The sequence below is a fragment of the Nanorana parkeri genome, unplaced genomic scaffold, assembly GCF_000935625.1.
Source record: "Nanorana parkeri isolate BGI_ZX_2015 unplaced genomic scaffold, ASM93562v1 scaffold667, whole genome shotgun sequence".
NCBI classification, from domain to species: domain Eukaryota; kingdom Metazoa; phylum Chordata; class Amphibia; order Anura; family Dicroglossidae; genus Nanorana; species Nanorana parkeri.
In genome coordinates this window covers 159341-179378 of record NW_017306935.1, presented here as the reverse complement: position 1 = coordinate 179378, position 20038 = coordinate 159341, and the positions used below count along the sequence as shown (strand labels likewise).

Genomic DNA, 20038 nt, shown 5'->3' with positions numbered 1-20038 from the left:
ACTTCTTTTGAGCCAGGGGGTCATAGACGGGCCTCTTGGTGGTGTGTTGTCAGCAGCAGAGAAGTATAAATAATTCTGGGCTGGGTGATAGTTAGCACGGTTGGGCTTTTAAGTGTATAATTTCATAACCTGTAAGGATGTTTTCTATTGGTACGAGACATGTAGTCCAGCACAATGACGCTGTGATGTACAGTGCTCAATGTTGAGTTTCGTCAGATTCGAATTGAGATGCAGGATGTCTTGGTGAACATAAGGGGGTTAACGCAGTGGAATTTCTCTGGCCTCACACAGGCTGATTCTGTTATTTCCATTTGTAGGGGGAATTTTCTGAATTCCGGAGAGAATTGTGTCCAGATGCTAAGACGGCTTTGGTTAATAGTCCAAAGCTTTAATTTTCTCTGAAGTCTGTAGAGGTCCCTTTGGCTACAAAAGAACTAAAGGTGCCAAAACAGTTCTGTCCTTCCTCAAGTTTAATTGATTAGTTTGTCCCATTTTCAGAGTACTTTCTGCAAATAACTACAACTAGTAGTGTTTTTCTCTTGCAGTGGAACTATCCCACGTTCCTCTACTCCCCAGAGCTGACACTCAGATTAGAATCAGTACATTGGATGACTGATTCATATATATGTATAACATTAGAGGCGCATGCATTTGGCTGAACTTGTAAGCCGTTAAATAGTTGATATGCATCTAATACATAGTTACATAGTTACATAGTATTTGAGGTTGAATAAAGTATTTTTTGTAATAATGTATACATTATATACATTATTACACGTCTTGTCTAAAATGATCTGAACCTGCCAAAGCAATCCGCTGAAAAGGAACTACGACTACCAGCATGGCTTGGCTAGCAAAATTTGTATAGTGCCAACACAAGAACATGTACAGGGCTTGGCACTCCAACCCCCTCCTTCCTTGGCCTGTTTTGCATGTGCTATTCTTACAGCCTAGAATTAAATTGGCCTGTAATTGGGAGGATAATAATCTTTATTGTAACAAGGATAATTTGGCTGCAATTGCGGCTGAGTCTTTTGCGGTAAGTCTTTTGCACATCTGGATGCTGTTGTATTTGCCCATTCTTGGCAAAATGTCTGTCGCTCTGGCAGGTTGAGTGGCAATTGGTGAACAAGTCAGAAAGGAAATTAATTTGATGTTTTCTAAATAGCAGCAGGGGTCACCTCTGACATGTTTCATGCGGCAAAGTGCTTTTTCAGATGGATTTGCCAGATTGCAACGAGCTGGACCAGCATGCAGGGATTTAGCACTGGAGCCTATGATGAGCCATTCACCTTAAATGCCATACATCATCTTATGAAACAAATTCCTGTGTGTCCTATAACAGATTCTTAATTGGATTGAGCTTAGAGCTTTGACCTGGGAAGTACTATAAAATGCCCTTAGTGTTTGTATGTAGGGTGTTGTGTTTAGGCCATGCAATTCAGTCTTGGTCTCCTCGGACCAGAAGACCTTTATCTACATGTTAGGTCTACCTCCCACATGCTTTTTTGGCAATTGTTCCCTTAAAGATGCTCAGATTGTGTTTTTCCCAAGTGTCTCAACAGTAGATTAGCCATTGTAAGCCATGTCACATAGTTCTTTAAAGGATAGCTATGGGGTCAGGGCTTTTCCCCATAGTTCTCCTCCTAAGGGTCATGGAGGAACACAAACTATTGTTCTCCCGTGACCCAAAGCGCAGTATACCGTGAGCTACCGCTCGCGGTATACTGAGATGCCGGGACAGATCCCGACAATAGTGTCTGGATCCACCCAGTTGCAGGATTGACAGCAGTGCCCACCCCCTCCCCTTTCCGCCATTCAGTGCTGGAGGATCGGACAGGGGAGGGGGGGGAATCCCTGCAGGGAGCCGTGAGTGACAGTCACTGCTCTCTGCAGGGACAGGATCGAGAAGTGAGCGAGTGACGATGTGTTCACTCACTTCCCGATCTACTGAGCCGACCTGTGACAGTTTCATTGTCACAGGTCGGCTCAGATTATGAGGCTGAGTGAAAATCACTCGCCTCATAATTCTTTTAATTTCTTCTGCTTTGTAAATAATGAGTTGGATCATTACATTACAATAGTGCTATAAAATCTGTACACAGCATATTGAAACCATCAGCATCGGTCTGTAAAGGTTCTCATGCATCCAGATCATGGTATATCTGTAAAAAAGAAATCAAGGTAACTGGACCTTATTGCAACATATTTTAGGGAGAAAACTTGTACAAGAATATTTTACAGCAAGTCCAGTTGCCTTGATTTATTTTTTGCAGATACATCAGCATTAGCACCTGAGTTTACAATCCTTACTACAGTAATACTAGGGACAGTGTTGAGGATGCCTTAATTCTAAAATGACCATGGCTATTTATTTTGCTGTCCTGTCTGTACCGCTGCATACAGATGCTGTTACAACTTTCTAGAGAACTCTAGATAGCAGCTGTAAAACTCTATGTAAAAACTGGCTTTTGAAGCTGATTTGTACCTATGCGTTATGTCCACACAGATACAATGACTCCTTTCCCTGTTGGTTGGAATTTTTTTTTCCACAGTTGAATATATTAGGCAGAAACGGCGAGATGTCATCCCAATAGCATATAAAGAATAACCTCTGCCAATCAGGACAGGGGGATAATGTGATTTGTATCCTGGCTGCCATCTAAGGATTGAGAAGTTCTATATACAAAAAAATGCTTTGTTGCTATGGATGTAGGGAAGGAGGAATTTGGAGCTCTTAGGAAACAACTGTGGCTTGCAATTTAAAAAGGGGACATTAATTTATATATCATTAAATTACAATATTTGTAGAAATAATTTATTGTATATCTGTTTTCTTAATGCAGCTCTAGTTTTTCCTTTTTTAAGAGGCATTTCTGTACTTTTCTGTGTTCTGACAAGTCTCTGTCTTGTGCAGCCAAAAACCATAGGCCAAGCATTGCTGAGCCAACTGTTCACTCATCTGAATATGGTGGAGACAGACTATTTTGGCATCGAGTTCCAGACGGCGCAGTCACAGTGGGTATGTAAGGCTACTATGTGGCACTTTAAGCCCTCAACTCTATTTCTCTATTTATAATCAATTTACTTTTGTTGGCTTGTTTTCATAATTTACGTATATGTATTGTTTTTTCTTTTTTTTTTTTTTTTTTTTGTCGGTTTCCTAAAACATTAGTACCTACATGTGTGACTTTGCTTTTAGGTTACACCTGTATCTACATTTATTTATTGCGACTAGCTTATTTATCTGCAGTTTTCATTCTGTATCTTTTTCAAAATTCAGAACCTTGCTGCTAATTTTAACTTCTTATATATAACATGTGACACTTTGTTTTTTACTTTTTTTTACAGTTTGCTGTAGCTTAAAGCTTGGATATAGTCCCATGCATAGTACGCAGCTGTTTCATATCACAGGGCAACAAAAATAAAAAATCTGTTTTGCAATGGTAGAGAGGCTGAACGATACTTGTGGATAAACATAGCATGATTTACATATATCAAGAGAAAATTACCCAAAAAATAACCTTTCGAGGCAAATATATTAAAATATACTTTAGACATTTTGAAATTGCTTCATCATTCAGTTACTGTATCACCTGAAATAATCTGTAATTCCAGTAAGCTGCCATATGCCAGCTGAATGTGGAAATCAGGCCCACATTGGGAGTGTCTGCTTTGTTAGTTGAGGCTATGTTCTTGGGTAGGTTTACACAAGGTAGAGAATTTTTATAATGGGCTTTTCAATGTGATGAAGTTTACTAATGTCTTCAACGCTACTCTTGTTTGGATGGTTTAATAAAAAGGTTCTAGCTCTAGTTTCTGAAGAACACTTGCCGAGTGAAGATTGCTTTTTTGACCATCCCCATCTTGACACCCATATATGCAAAATGTACAGACAATGTTCAAGCAAATCTATAAAAAAAACGGACAAATCAAACTGATGATATAATACATACAGGTTACTTGTAAAATGTAAGCTTGCCTTCATCGCCCCGGCCCCGCATCCGCCTGTCTGAATCTACCTTCTAGTCTGTTCATTTGACGGTCCAAACTGCAGGCTTAAGCCAGGATTTATACTACGTTGCATTTTACGTGCTTCAACCGCATTAAATGGTTCCTGTTTGTTGTAAAGTAGCCACAGCTCCAGACACACTCCTGTGATGGACTACAATCTCGTGTTTAGCTCAGTGGCTACTTTACAACGCACACCAGGACCATGGGGAAGAAAAGTAGCCACCCCCCAGAAGGAAGGACATTAGCTCGTGGTATACTGAGCTTTGGGTCATGGGAGGACGCTAGTTGATGTCTTCCCGTGACCCTTAAGAGAACTATGGGGGAAAACACCCCATAGTTCTCTTTAACTCCTGAGTTTAGTGCCGCTTTAACACAGGGGATAGTGAGCTGAATGCATGGACATGGTTTGAATCCAGCCTGAGGAATACCTCCTATATATGCACTTTTCATCACATGGTTAGCTTGCTTTGCTCAGGTTTACTTTAACACCCTTGACTCATCTCAGCCACCCTCATACTATTTTTCCTGGAATTCTTCTGTACAATCCTTGGGAAGTGTTCCATGTTTTGGCAGTAACCTGTACTGTGGATCAGTTTGCCCCACTCAGTTGCTAGGTTTTTTTTTTTGTTGGATTGTAAAGCTCCAGTTATAAACATGATGTTCCTAAAGCCAGTGTGATGCAGTTCATGTGGCATGTTTAATTGGTTAAATGTTGGGTGGATAAAATATATAGTTTAGTATCTGAGAAGTTGGTTTATGTGATGTGGAAATTCCTTGCGAAAAAAGTTAGAATTCAACTGACTTCCATTCTTTTTCCATCCTGGGCAGCACACGCTTTTCCAGTATGGTTTGTGGTGTTAATCTTCAACCAGTTATAAATGTAGTGCATGGTAGGAATGGAATTCTAGCAATATCTGCCATGTGTCAGTATGTGCTTGGAATCCGGCCAGCAACTGCAATTGAAGGCTTTGGATGATAGTGTACAGCAGGGCTCAAAATTTCAGGTCCTGAGCTACTAGCCAGGCCTTCAAAGTTACTCGCCACCAGTTGCCCTGCATAACGCAAACAAACACACACAGGGCACAATGCGCACACAGCACAACGCACAGGGCATTACACATACAGCCACAGCACAACGCACAGAGCATTAGACATTTCATCTTAGATACATTTTTAGTCTTCGCACATGTCTAATAATATGCGTGGGGGGGTGGCAGTTTTCACTTTTTTAAAATAATTTTTTATTTTATTTATTTTTTTACTGTTGGGGGGGCTTTGGGGAAATATTAGGGGTCCAAACAGACCCCTGACATTTCCCTTTTTTTTAAATGGAAAAGAAATTGAGGACACAAAATCCTCAATTTCTTTTTCAGCAGCCTCGGCTTGGCTAGGGACTTTGCTAGGGACTTTAGACGCCTCTAATTTTAAAAGTTGCACTACAAAGTGATGGCAATAAAAAATCTCTAAAATGTTTCCTTTTTTTCTTTTGTAATTGTGTCAATGATTTTGTTTTTGTGCTGAAGTTTGGCATATGTTTTTTTCATTATGAGTAGTAGCAAGTGAGATGCATCACAATAGAAGATCCACCCATAATATTCTGATTTTAATGATTACAATATAGCTCTGTCAATGACCATAAAAAGTCAACTCCCCAATGTGTTTCTATTTTAGGTGTGGTTGGAGCCTCTAAAATTTGTATGCAAGCAGCTGCGCAGTAAGTTCTCTTATTGTTTTGTTTGATGGGTGGGTAGATTTGTCACAGCTTTCATAAACCTTTGCCATAACAATATAGCTTTACTTGATTGATAGGAAGTTATCGTGATGTTATAGAATTTACTTTCCACCTCCTTATTATAAGAATATTACAATGTGTGTGTTTTGTAAATAGTTACTTTATAACATCAAGAACGCTTGTGATTGGATTAGATCTTGTCATGTATATATTTTGGTGTTCTGTGATGGGGTCACAATTGGTTGCTTTTATGCATTGGCTCTGAATTGATGTTCTTTTTTGAACAGTGGGGTTTATTTATATAGCAGCGCCGAAAGCAGGGATGGCATGTAGTTTACAGTAAACACTAGCAACCAATATGCTCTCATCTGTATTTAATATTTTAGATAAAGCACTCGGGTCGGTATAAAAAAAAAGTCTGGATTCCATGGATTATTGCACTTTGTACTTTTCCAGGCAGGCTAATGTCCCTTTTTTTTTTAAGGTTAAGCCCACATAGCTGGTGAATTTATTTCATAATGACTAGTGGCAAGATGTCTTCATCTGGCTTTTTTTCGATTGTCCTGTGCATATTGACTCTGTCACTATGGCCCCTTTAACACGGGTGCAATCCGTTCCATACAGCAGGAGATCCATGCACAGATCTCCTGCTGATTGGAGCTGAATGGAACAGATATCACTCTTGTGACATCTGTGTCCGTTCCGTTTTTTCCCCTCCATCTTGCAATGGAGATAAAAACAGCTGTTCTTCAGACCCATGTTAGGTCTTGAGGGGGTCGGATGTAAATGGGCATTTACATCCAATTTTACCTCTGGTCCGTCAAGATTAGGTTCACCAAAATGGAACTAGTTTTTTTGGGTTTTTTCGGCCTAGACAGAGTCGTGGGTAATACGATGTGTTAACAGACGCATGTCTTTTAGATGCGGCTACCCAGAGTTACATTGGGCTTCCGATCAGGTCCGCCTGAAGAACAGACAAGCAGACTTGGTCGGGCTGCCTGTGTGAAAGGGACCTTAAAGTGACATTAAACCCTCAGATTTTTTAACATAAACCAATACTGTAATGTGTGCCTTACTGTAATCCATGGTTGTTTCCCTTCTCTTTGCTGCTCTTCCTTTTTAAAATCCTCATGTCTTCTCACGCTGGGGGAGAACTTCCCTTTGCAGCTGAGTGCCTCTTCCTGTAGTGCTGGCTCAGGTTGTGAACCTTCACGCAGACACCATGTATCCATTTCAGAGACAAGGCAGTCTGCTGCAACACAGAAGTTCTGCCCAGCAAGAGCAGAGATACGGCAGCAAAGAGAAGGGACACAATCATGGATTACAGTAAGGCACACATTACAGTATTTTGTTAAAAAATCTGAGGGTTTAATGTCACTTTAAAGTTGTTCAAAGTCATGATCTAGGGAAGAGCTGGCAGTGTTCCCAGACTAACTTGCTACTGTGCCGTGAATAGCCTAAATAGCTTGTACATGAATAGAATCATTCATGATTACACTTAAATAGCTGAATGAATTGAAGGAGGGACATATTCCAATCCCTCACTGCTAGCAGAGACAGAGCTGTTTGGATTTTTAATTCATAAGAGTGTGCAGCAGATGCAATGCTGGGTTTTCTTAGAAAGCCCAGCATGCTCTGCAAAGTAGCACAGAAGCTAATTGTATTTCCCCTGCGAAACACACACCCAGCATAATATTTATTTAAAATTGCACTTATACTTTGACGAGTTTAAATGTGAAATTAATATTTTAAACCAATTCTGAAAATAGCATAAAACAAGACATTGTAAACTTAAAAAAATCTTAAAGGCTTATTGCACCTTTCTGACCATGTTTGTTACCCCCTAGCACAATTGATTTAAACCCGTTGTGTTCCTGTTTTAGTTTGTTTATGACATTTCTGAAGGATGGTGCGTAATCTGTTTTATGTGCTTTCTGAAGGGATATACTGTCAACTCATCACTGCTTTAATGTCTGATTTATTTTTCTAAATCGATACATTTATGACATCTGTACTGCTTGATAACTGTATCTACAGAACCAAAAAATGCCAAAATGCGTCTGGCTGTGAAGTTTTTCCCCCCTGACCCTGGTCAGCTTCAAGAGGAGTACACAAGGTTAGATCTCAGAGCAAATGATGTGCAATATTCTCTGGTGCCCTCTAGATGTGACGGTGCGGTAACATGTATTCTCTTTGCTTTAGGTACCTTTTTGCTATGCAGATCAAGAGGGACCTTGCAGAAGAGAGGCTGGTGTGCAGTGATAATACTACAGCTCTACTTATTTCTCTGCTCCTGCAGTGTGAGTTTTCTACCTGTAAGGTGTGATCTTTCTCTGTAATCTAGGCCACACCCTTGGGCGATAAGGGAAGCCTGTCCCAACTCTTTGTAAACTGCATGCTGGAGCTGGATGAAGGTTGTATGCGATCAAAGTGCACAGCACACTTCATGTATGAACGTGTCGCATTTCCAGGAGCAACCAGTTTTATTCTCCTTTTCCTTTCTTATTCCTGTTATTAGCGAAACTTTAACAAAAAACCCAAGTTGACGCCCTGGGCAACACATTTCTACTTGTAAAATACATGTGACTACATTTCAGAAAAGCGTGAATGTGATCCCGGAGCTTTTTTTTGTCTCCGTTTGTGCCTTGAAGCAAACATTTATCATGCAAAACCGGTTTCTTAGAATTGTAGGCACATTGGACAACTAGAAATAGGATAAAATTAAGTCTGCCTCATTCTTCTTAGATTAGATATGGTACATGATGCTTGTAACAAACTGGGTAGAAAATGCCACCGGCAGTGAAAGCAGCCTGCAAGGGACAGTTCACACTAGCTGCATTTTAGCCGATGGACTAGCGCATTGTGGTAGCTCCAGCAGTGTGCATTGTATCGCACAGTGCGAGAGCTGTCACTGCTTAGGTTTTCTTTTGTTTCTTAACTTTATGTGGGGTGTACATTGTGTACACTCCATTAAGACCGTCGCACGGCCGACATATCTATTGCGCTTTGATAAAATACAGCTTATTCGCTCCACCCATCACATCTGTGTTGTGGTGTGAATGGGACACATAGAAAACAGTTGTTCACTTTATATCCTTGAGGTATCTTTTCTAACCATGTTGCATGTTACACCAATATTCAGGATGTAACATGATACAAGGTCAGATCACAAACCCAACCCCCCACTTACCTGATTGGCACGGTTCTTGTTTGACAGGTTATGTGACTGGAGAAACTACAAGTCCTATTGACCCTACCTCTGGTCCATGTTACTAAATGTCTGTACCTTGGTACAGACTGGACATGTAAGCCGGCAAAAAAAAATTAGTTTAGCTTCGTTTCTGATTTTTTGTTCTTTTGGGTCCTAACGCTGTTTCCCATCGTTATTCGGATGTTTCGGACGGGGTTTTCTGATTGGCCAGAAAACAGTCACATGTTTGATTTGATCAAAATTTCAGATGAGCCAAAATTTAGTTAAAAGAACATTTTAAATGGTTTGCATTCGGCCTCATTGGAATTCAGACGTTCAAATGTCAGAGTTCATGAAATTTCGTCCGAATTTGCATTCAAAATGAAATTTACAAGTCTACTACAGACCTGGGTGGAATGAAGAGTCTGCTGGAGCCATAGTATTACAACCATGATCCACTGATGGCCATTGCAATGCTTTAATGGCTCCTACGCAAAAAAAAATCATAAATGCACAATTTGTCTTTTGTAAAGGAGCGTGCATTTATTATTTAAAACATTTTTTTTATTATTTATAAAGGTGGAATGTCCCTTTTTTAGCACTTGGCTGGAATGATCTCACATCAAAAATTATTTGTGCTGATCATAGCATGCTTGTACCAAAAACTTAGCAAATGATGACAATTCGGGTACTCTGAAATGGAGGTACCCGCTGGTTGAAATGGAGGTACCCGCTGGTTGTTCCCCACCCCTGCTTTGAAGGGAGCAGTTTTAGTGTATGAAAGCATTTGTCTGTGAACGTGTGAAGTGTATTACCCACAGCCATTAGACCCATTCTTTCGTTATCTAACCTGTGCTAGATAAAGCTGTTAAGTTGCTTTGTGCAGCACAGTTCTCTCAGGCCTTTGGCTTAATAAGTCTTTGTGTTACTATGTACTGTATCTGTGCTAATAACACAGCTGCAGCTTCTGTAAGAAACCCCAGTAAGTTCTGGTGATGGCCTAATGTAATATCAATGTTGCTGTGCTGATGTAATACATAGAAGGGAATTTATCGAAACTGGAGCAGACAAAACCTGGAGCAGTCGTCTATGGCAACCAGTCAGCTTCTCTTTCATTTTCATATCTTAACTGAAGAGAGAAGCTAACTGGTTGTCATGGGCAACTGCTCCAGATTCTGTGTGCTCCAGTTTTATAAACTCCCCCCATAGTGTTTAATGCAAGTATATACTCTGCTTTGGAATCCTGAAATTGTAGACAAATACTTTGTGTTGTCAAACAGTTGTTGGCTCATAGCATTTATTTCATATTTTTATGTTCTTATCGATATAACATGTCTGTTACAGCTGAGGTTGGGGATTACGATCAGAAAGTGGACCTGGAGAATCTAAAAAACACTCATTATGTACAGAAACAGCACAGTCTGGAAGAGCGGATATTGCAAAACCACCATGAGCACATGTGAGTTAGATTGTATAATTTTCATATATGTGACTATATTCACATCTGTATGCAACAATGGATCCTAATGATTGTTTGGCATCTTATTTTTTATTTACATTTTCTTAAAGTGATGTTAAATTCCAAAGGTTTTTAAGCTCTTTCAAATGCTGATTAAATCGCTTAGATTTGATGCTGCTTAATGATTTAAAGTTTAAGCTTCCTGCAGAGTCAGCTGGTCCCCGTAGAACTGGCCCTGCTATTCTGTTTTAGGGTGGCTTCTTTCCCTTGTAGGGTGCTATGGAGCCACCCTTGTGTGACAGACATGCACAAGACATGACCTTCTCCCTGCTTCTCCCTTATCCAAGCTACGGTAGTAGATGGGCAGCTGCTGGAGTCTACACTGTCCTTTGTGATCTTGTACTTGACAGGAAGTTCAGGGAAGCCAAGCTGAGATAGTTGGAACTGTTAAGAAACCTGTAATGTGGTTGGATCAATTTTAAAGAAATACTTTATTGGAAAAAAAATATTTTTTTTTTTTTATCTGGATTCATTATTAGTTCAATACTACTTCTATAAGCATATAAATGTTATTTTTTTCTGATGACGTGTGTTGGTGCTATAATTTTCTTTTGCAGTGGTATGTCTCCAGCAGATGCTGACTTCCAAATTCTAGAGATTTCTAGAAGACTTGACCTGTATGGAACACGCTTCCACCTTGCATCTGACCGGGAAGGTGCCAAAATCAATTTGTCGGTTTCTCATATGGGTGTCCTGGTTTTTCAGGTAATATTTAAGGTTTATATACAAGAATATAAAACATTATTTGAAGATATTCTTTGAACATATATACAGTACTTTGCTGCTTTTAGCTGTGTCTGTGCCATGTATATTAAGACCCAACTTCAGCTTCACTTTTTCTTTATGCAGTGGTTGTCTTGGAAAGATTGCTCCTCCTAATCTTCTACCCCCTCTTGCAGTTTGGACAACATTAATGGCATGTTTTCATAGCGGTGCTCTTCTAGGCCACATTATGGCCCGCATAATTTAGGCCACTTGTCAGTGACCTGGCTGTCATAGACGCGCGCCATGTCGTTTTTAACACCTCGGGGGGGTGTCATCACAGTGCCCGCTTTATCTGTGTATGAATAAAACCAGTGGCATTAATTACAGACTACCCTAGCAATGTACAGAAAGACTGATCATACCGCCTAATCTCATGTAGTGGCCCCGATCTCCTCCCACCAGCAGTGTCTTGTTGGAGAGAGTCAAGAAGACAGAAAACAAGATAAACTGCAATCATTTGTATGGTACAGATACATGAGCAAATTGTCCACCATATCCATATATCTTTTTCTGTCTCTTGCTGTCTCTTTTTTTTTTTTAATATTCAATTTTTATTGATATTTGAAAAACATTATACACACATACATATAAAGTACAAACCATCCAGTCCAGATATCATTTAGGTACTCACTACACTTATAATGCAGCCCATACATAGTTGTAAAAGGCTATTTCCATCTATGACTAGACTATTACAAGACATGAAAAACATATACCAGGTAAACCCCAGCAATTAGAGAAATAGAAAAAGGGAAAGAAAAAGCCAGAAAGCAGTGAGAAGAGGTTGAGAGAGGAGGTTGTAGGGGAGGGGGGAAGTGGTGCAAGCTTGCTGTCTCTCTTTTATTGAAAGTTAGAGACTGGCAAACCACATTGCTTGATTTTTACACCACAGGAATTCTGGAACCGGTCTTATGCAGCTACTGCACACTGGCAAATCTAAACTGTTTGGACAACAATGTATAACCCTTCCCACTTCCAGCTTACTTCAGTTTTTTGCTAGTGTCCTTCGTTAATGGACCCCTGCTCTCCGCTCCGAGAGAAGCACATCCCTTTTTAGCATTTTTGTTTTCCTACAAGACTCTTCTAGCAAGTTTCCCTTTGCTGATCGCAGCCACTGCGGCACCACAATGTACCCAGTGGGATTGCTCAGGTCCCTAAAGGGTCAGATCTGAAGAGTTGCTTTGACTCTCCTGTGGCAGTGTTTTCAGCTTTCAAAATGTAAAATTGGCACATTTTCTCTGTTACCTTGCGACTTAGGAGCCGCTTTCTTTGTCTGTGCAGCCCACCTCCTAGATCACATACTGCACATGCTTCCGCCATTTGTTTTCCTCTCCTGACTCAATCTGACATTTTGGGGTGGGGCTGTTTCTGCTGCGCATATTTTCTGTTCCTTCTTCCACTCGCTCCCTGCCTCAGGGTCTTCCTCGGCCTCCCCAGTGCACCCTCCCCTGCAAGTTCCAGAGAGAACTTTGCCTCTGTAATGACTGAATTTATGAAGAAAATGTTTGACCTTTTGAAATTCTTAGACCATAGGGGGTGCAAGCAAGGCCCCCTCTCCTTCACTTTCTGAGATTCCTTCTGAGCTTCCTGTTTGCTTGTCCTTCCACTTCTGTGTACTCAGCCCAGCAAACCTGTTCCCTGACATCTCTCCCAATTTCTCTCCTTGTGGATGCAGTGCATACTTGTTTGCTGGAACTGCCTGCATCAGCCTTTGCAAAGGCTAGTAGTCTTAAAGTGTAGTCCAAACATGCCAAAAATTGCCAAAAATTGCCAAAACCTGCCCTGTACACATACTTCTACAATCCATGTTGTATGCTGACTAGGATCAGCCCTCTTTGAAGGCCCTATTTGCCCTTGGAGGCCCTGGCTCTTGACTGTCCACATTCAACAAATCCTATGGCTTAAATGCTGATCTGCAGAGCTTCCTGGCAAGAAGTGAACTTGAATGCATGCTCTTTTACTAGAATATGCCTGTTCAGCAAATCCTACTTTGATCAAGGAAGGAACGGGGAGCAAGAACACATTTTGCTGCCTGGGGGGGAGGAGAGAGTTCCCTCTATTCTCAGTCTGAAGTTTTTCTGTGAGTCCAAATGTTCCATATGAAATCTACACTTACTGACATGGGTGGACATCAAGAATTTGGGATCACAGTTTGTTGCCCTTTTTGTCCACCGCACCTCAGTTATTCACCAAGGTGCTGTCCTCTGTTTTGGCTACAGGCTTAGAAGATCCCCATAGTGTGGGTCGTTTGGTGGACAGTATTCTCCTCAGACAGCAGTTGGTACAAGTTTTATCAGCCAGCATTTATCAGACTATACAAATTATGCAGACCTCCTGACTGGTCCTCAATCTCTGGAAGTCAATGTCGGACCCTCTTATTGCTTGGGAGTGCCTGGACCTAGTCTTGTACATGGCCCTGTCCAGGGTTTTCTTCCCCTGGAAAAGATCTAATCTCTAATCCTATGCTTGGACCCTGTGGTTGAGGGTTCTCCAGACAAAATGCTGGGCTGCTCCTGGATGCCAGCTTGCCAGGCTGGTGAGTAGTCCTGGGAAAAACCTCTTGGTTAATAGGACCTAGTTGACGAAGGAATCTTGACCTCCAAATAACATCCTAGAGCTCAGGGAGATTTGATGCTTGACCTCAACATCGTTACAAGGTCATCTGACCAGGATGCAGTCAGACTGCGCCACTGCCATGGTTTACATCATCCGAAAGGTACCAGAAGTGGCACAGCTCAAACAAAAGCGACCTGATTCTGTGTTGGGCAGAACATTACATTCCGACCTTGTCTGCCATGCACATCTTTAAGTGTGGAAAACTGGCAGGCAGACTTCCTCGGCCATTGATGACTGGACCCCAGAGAATGTTCCCTTTACCTGAAGCAGACAGACTCATTCCCCGTTTTCACCTATGTGTGCTTTGACACAGGTTGCATTAGCTCAGCACAGTCACTTTCATTGGACCTTTAACGCGAGCATGAAAAGACACAAGAATGGACAATGCAGAGCACCACAAAGCACAGTGCTTTTATATCTGCACATTTATGCTGAAGGACAGCAACATCTTTTTCCACTGTATATGTGCACTTCTGTGCCATTCACTTAACGGCTAGACAACACAACATCCATGTTTATAGCACTTGCAAGTAAATAGAACAGCAAAAAGTTTCCCAGCACACTCACCAGCCAGTATGCAAAAAAACTTGTCTCACCGCTAAGGTTAAAAACAGAGGTTTAGATACACGTCTTCTGCAGAAAATGTGAAAGCCACACTGCCTCGCCAAGGCACCTCCTATATAGTGCGGTCCTAACTCTAAACTTTTGCTTCACAAGTAAATCGAGTCCCATCTTTATTCTCTGTGTCATTACTTTTGTTCCTTTTCACTTATGCTTATTACCTCCTTTTTCTGTTTTGACTTGCAGGGTAACACAAGAATTAACACATTTAACTGGTCAAAGATACGGAAATTAAGCTTCAAAAGACGGCGCTTCCTTATAAAATTACATCCGGAGGTCCATGTGAGTGTTAAAGTCACTTTCATCTTTGTTGGGGGAGGTTGAGCTATGAGAGCTGGTTGGACAATTGTTTGATTATTAAATACCCCAAAAGTGTAAAAAACACGCCCTTGATTTAACATGAGGTAATATGATAACCCTAATTCCTAAATAAACTTATTTAAACAAAAATATTACAGGATATATTTAAACATAATATTTTGCCACAGCTGTGCAAAGGAAGCCTGTGCTCTATCTTAAACCTTTAAAAGTTAGTCTTTCCAATAGCAGATGCCAAATAAGGCATGCTGTTACTTTTTATTAGCCAAAGAACTGTTTTCATTGTCTATTTTGCATTTCTTTTACTTTGTATCTGTGAACATACTTTTTCTGATCTGATGGCTAAGGCCCGGTTCACACCTGGGCGTTTTGTAGCGCGTTCCTACGCTCTGCAAAACGCTCAAACACCGAAATCCCATTATTTCCTAGGGGTATGGTTCACACCTGGGCGTATTACAGGCCGTGTAAACGCGCTACAAAACGTCCTACGCCCAAAGAAGTACAGGAGCTTCTTTTGGGGCGTTTTTGTCGCGCGTTTCCATTGGGATACAGCCGAGTAGCCTTCGGAAACGTGCGTTTTTACAGTGAATCGCGTGAGAAACGCGCAACAAACGCGCCTATTCAATACGCCTAGGTGTGAACCCAGCCTAAGCGCTGCTGCAACTATTCCACGGTACAACGAGACTGCTTGAGTAACAAGCACACCACCAGTATTGCAGTGCAAAGAGTTTGTTTATTGGAACATCATGTCACCAAAACTAGCGCTTTCGGGGCCACGCAGGGTCCCCTTTATCAGGCTCAGCAATAACATCATTGCTAGTCACTTTCATCTTTGTTGGGGGAGGTTGAGCTATGAGAGCTGGTTGGACAATTGTTTGATTATTAAATACCCCAAAAGTGTAAAAAACACGCCCTTGATTTAACATGAGGTAATATGATAACCCTAATTCCTAAATAAACTTATTTAAACAAAAATATTACAGGATATATTTAAACATAATATTTTGCCACAGCTGTGCAAAGGAAGCCTGTGCTCTATCTTAAACCTTTAAAAGTTAGTCTTTCCAATAGCAGATGCCAAATAAGGCATGCTGTTACTTTTTATTAGCCAAAGAACTGTTTTCATTGTCTATTTTGCATTTCTTTTACTTTGTATCTGTGAACATACTTTTTCTGATCTGATGGCTAAGGCCCGGTTCACACCTGGGCGTTTTGTAGCGCGTTCCTACGCTCTGCAAAACGCTCAAACACCGAAATCCCATTATTTCCTAGGGGTATGGTTCACACCTGGGCGTATTACAGGCCGTGTAAACGCGCTACAAAACGTCCTACGCCCAAAGAAGTACAGGAGCTTCTTTTGGGGCGTTTTTGTCGCGCGTTTCCATTGGGATACAGCCGAGTAGCCTTCGGAAACGTGCGTTTTTACAGTGAATCGCGTGAGAAACGCGCAACAAACGCGCCTATTCAATACGCCTAGGTGTGAACCCAGCCTAAGCGCTGCTGCAACTATTCCACGGTACAACGAGACTGCTTGAGTAACAAGCACACCACCAGTATTGCAGTGCAAAGAGTTTGTTTATTGGAACATCATGTCACCAAAACTAGCGCTTTCGGGGCCACGCAGGGTCCCCTTTATCAGGCTCAGCAATAACATCATTGCTGAGCCTGATGAAGGGGACCCTGCGTGGGCCCGAAAGCGCTAGTTTTGGTGACATGACATTCCAACAAACAAACTCTTTGGACTGCAATACTGGTGGTGTGCTGGTAACATTTTATTCATCTGTATACTGTGTGGCGGCGCCATCCGCAGGTCACTACAAGCACACCCCAGCCCCCCCTCATTCAACTTAGGGTTTTTCTAGTAAGGAATGCGACTAGGTATCTCTTTGTTTGTCTGCTTGAATAACAAGTCAGGGCATTCTTATTGGATTAGAGAATGACGAGCAGGGCCCCCCTACCGCCTGTACTGAAATTGTATTGTTAATAGTCTCCCTCAATTTTGTATAGTGCTGCGCAAACTGTTGGCGCTATATAAATCCTGTATTACAATAATGACATTTGTTGGAACTAAGCCATCTAGTCTGGAAAAGTCAGACCCCAGTAACAAAGTGAAAATAGTTTAAGACGCAGGGGAATGAGACCTTTCTGGTTAATAAAGGACATAGCAGACTTGTTGTGATGTCTGCTCTTCACAGGACTAATGTATTTTAGCCTGTACTCAATTTTACATTTTAGCATTATAAAAATATATATATATATATATTTATTTATTTTGCCAAGTTCATGTAAAGAAAGATGTCTGATGGAATGATTAGGTATATACATACTACAGAAAACTTTAATCCCCACACTTAAGGAGGTACACACCACTTAAGTGACACTAAACTCAGGAGTTAAATCTTACAAATGCATTCATGTACCCTTAATAACAAAAATATACACTATATTGCCAAAAGTATTGGGACACCCCTCCAAATCATTGGATTCAGGTCTTCCAGTCACCTCCATGGCCACAAGTGTAAAATATCAAGCACCTAGTCATGCAGACGCTTCTACAAACATTTGTGAAAGAATGGGCCGCTCTCAGGAGCTCAGTGACTACAAGCGTGGTACCGTGATAGATTACCACCTATGCAATAAGTCCATCCGTGAACTTTCCTTGTTACTAAATATTCCATGGTCACCTGTTAGTGGTATTATAAAGTGGAAGCAACTGGGAACAACAGCAGCTCGGCCACAAAATGGTAGGCCACGTAAAATGACAGAGCAGGGTCAGCGCATGCTGAAGCACAGAAAGCGAAGAACTCACCTGCTGTCTGCAGAGTCAATAGCTACAGACCTCCAAACTTCGTGTGACCTTCAGATTGGCATAACAGTGTGTAGAGAGCTTCATGGAATGGGTTTCTATGGCCGAGCAGCTGCATCCAAGCCTCACATCACCAAGTGCAATGCAAAGCGTCGGATGCAGTGGTGTAAAGCACGCCGCCACTGGACTCTAGAGAATTGGAGACGTGTTCTCTGGAGTGACAAATCACACTTCTCTGTCTGGCAATCCGATGGACGTGTCTGGGTTTGGCGGTTGCCAGGAGAACGGTACATGCCTGCCTGAATTGTGTAAAGTTTAGTGGAGGGGGGATTATGGTGCGTGGTTGTTTTTCAGGGGTTGGGCTTGGCCCCTTAGTTCCAGTGAAGGGAACTCTTTAAGGCATCGGCATACCAAGACATTTTGGACAATTTCATGCTCCCAACTTTGTGGGAACAGTTTGTGGATGGCCCCTTCCTGTTCCAACATGACTGTGCACCAGTGCACAAAGCAAGCTCCATAAAGACATGGATGAGCTAGTTTGGGTTGGAGGAACTTGACTGGCCTGCACAGAGTCCTGACCTCAACCCGATACAACACCTTTGGGATGAATTAGAGCGGAGAATGTGAGCCAGGCCAAAATCAGTACCTGACCTCACAAATGCGCTTCTGGAAGAATGGTCAAACATTCTGATAGACACACTCCTAAACCTTGTGGACAGCCTTCCCAGAAGAGTTGAAGCTGGTATAGCTGCAAAGGGTAGGCCAAATTAATATTGAACCCTACGGACTAAGACTGGGATGCCTCTAAAGTTCATGTGTGTGTAAAGGCGGGCGTCCCAATACGTTTGGCAATATAGTTTATCTTTTTTGTGTATCACTCTGCTGTAGATCCTCAAATCATCTCTGAATTTATGCTGGCACTATCCGTCTTTAGCCAAGCTCGCTCCCGTGAGGGACTACAATCTCAACACAAATTGGTAAACTAAGCATGAGATTGTAGTCCATCGCCTGAGCGAGCTCGGAGCAGTGGCTACTCTTTACAACACACACAGGTACCATGGGGGGAAAAAGTAGCCACCCCCAGAAGGAAGGACAGTGTCCGCACCAATTCAGAGATGATTTGAGGATCTACATCCAAGTGATACACAAATAAGAGACATTTTTATTAATAGTTAGGGTATTCGAATGCATTTTGAGATTTAACTTGAGTTTAGGGTCCCTTTTTAATGAGTCTGTAAGTGTCATGGTCTATGATACATGGATCATTTTATTTATTTGTTGCATGCTTTGATTCATGGATCGTGGTATTTTTTTGTTTTGTTCTTTCGTGTAAATTGGGTTTAAAGGAAATGTATACCTTCATCATACAAAAAGGCAGTCAGAAGGTCAAAGGTCTGTCATTTGCTGGCCTTTACACCAGCCTGACCTCATACTATCGCCCATCTTCTGCAGTATGTGAAGTAAGGTAGACGATGGGCAAAAACAACTGTCAGACTTAAGGTGACTACTAAATCCCTGATAATAATTTGATTCAAACATTTCTTTAATAAAAGTGAATCATTTGGAAGTGTCTTGAATAGTAGTTTTGTTTTTTTGATATGATATATTGTTGCCTTTTCTACATAATGTGCCTATTTCTTCCTCATCCTTTCATGTAGGGTCCGTATCAGGATGCCCTGGAGTTCCTCCTCCCCAGCCGGGATATGTGTAAGAGGTTTTGGAAGATCTGTGTCGAGTATCACAGCTTCTTCCGGCTCCAGGATCAGCCCAAGCCAAAATCTAAGCCTGTTCTTCTGAGTCGGGGCTCCTCGTTTCGGTACAGGTAAATGAACGGGGAAGTTTAAAAGTGATAACTGCAATGAATTGTGGATTCTTATATGGGCTGTGTAGGGATTTGTTTCAGAGAAGTACAAATCTACAATTTGTATTTACTTTGTCTTTATGCAGCATGGGCTGATGTACATCATTTTGGAAAGTGTTAATGATTCCAGAGTTGATATGTTGCAATTTTGCTTGTCTAGAACTATTTTTTGTTTTACGTTGTTCAGATTGGCAGATATCTCCCTGAGCAAAATGCCAGGTCTTGGCACTGTTGCTTGTGTAGCTTACTTAGGCGAAAGAAGTGGCACATAAACCTTCTTCTCATTGATCATAGGAAAGGATTGTCAATTTTGCATGCCACTAAGCTACCCATAAATCGTGATCACTGGCAGAGCATTATATTGTGTGGGGCTCAACCTTGCTTTGTGACTAGCTGTCAATACCTAGTGTTGTACTGACACAGCCAATGATATGCAGAGAGTTGTTTATTGACACTGGTATTGGTTACTGTAGCATTTGCTCCATTTATGATGAATACAGTGAGAAAGGTAATGGTAGTGGCAATAGGCAACCCAACTTCTTAGGGGTTTCACAGCATGTGCTGAATATGCCTACATATGAAGAGATATCCCTGCT

General features: G+C 41.4%; 1 protein-coding gene across 1 annotated transcript in view; it reads left to right on the top strand.

The window, feature by feature from the left end:
* Nucleotides 1-20038, top strand: part of FARP2 (FERM, ARH/RhoGEF and pleckstrin domain protein 2) — a 95756-nt gene that overhangs the window by 31466 nt on the left and 44252 nt on the right. Inside the window, exons 3-10 of the mRNA XM_018563475.1 lie at nucleotides 2918-3022; nucleotides 5686-5728; nucleotides 7784-7862; nucleotides 7949-8046; nucleotides 10281-10395; nucleotides 11013-11160; nucleotides 14644-14739; nucleotides 19240-19403. Coding sequence (XP_018418977.1) covers nucleotides 2918-3022; nucleotides 5686-5728; nucleotides 7784-7862; nucleotides 7949-8046; nucleotides 10281-10395; nucleotides 11013-11160; nucleotides 14644-14739; nucleotides 19240-19403 — 848 coding nt within the window. The remainder of the gene's footprint in view (nucleotides 1-2917; nucleotides 3023-5685; nucleotides 5729-7783; nucleotides 7863-7948; nucleotides 8047-10280; nucleotides 10396-11012; nucleotides 11161-14643; nucleotides 14740-19239; nucleotides 19404-20038) is intronic.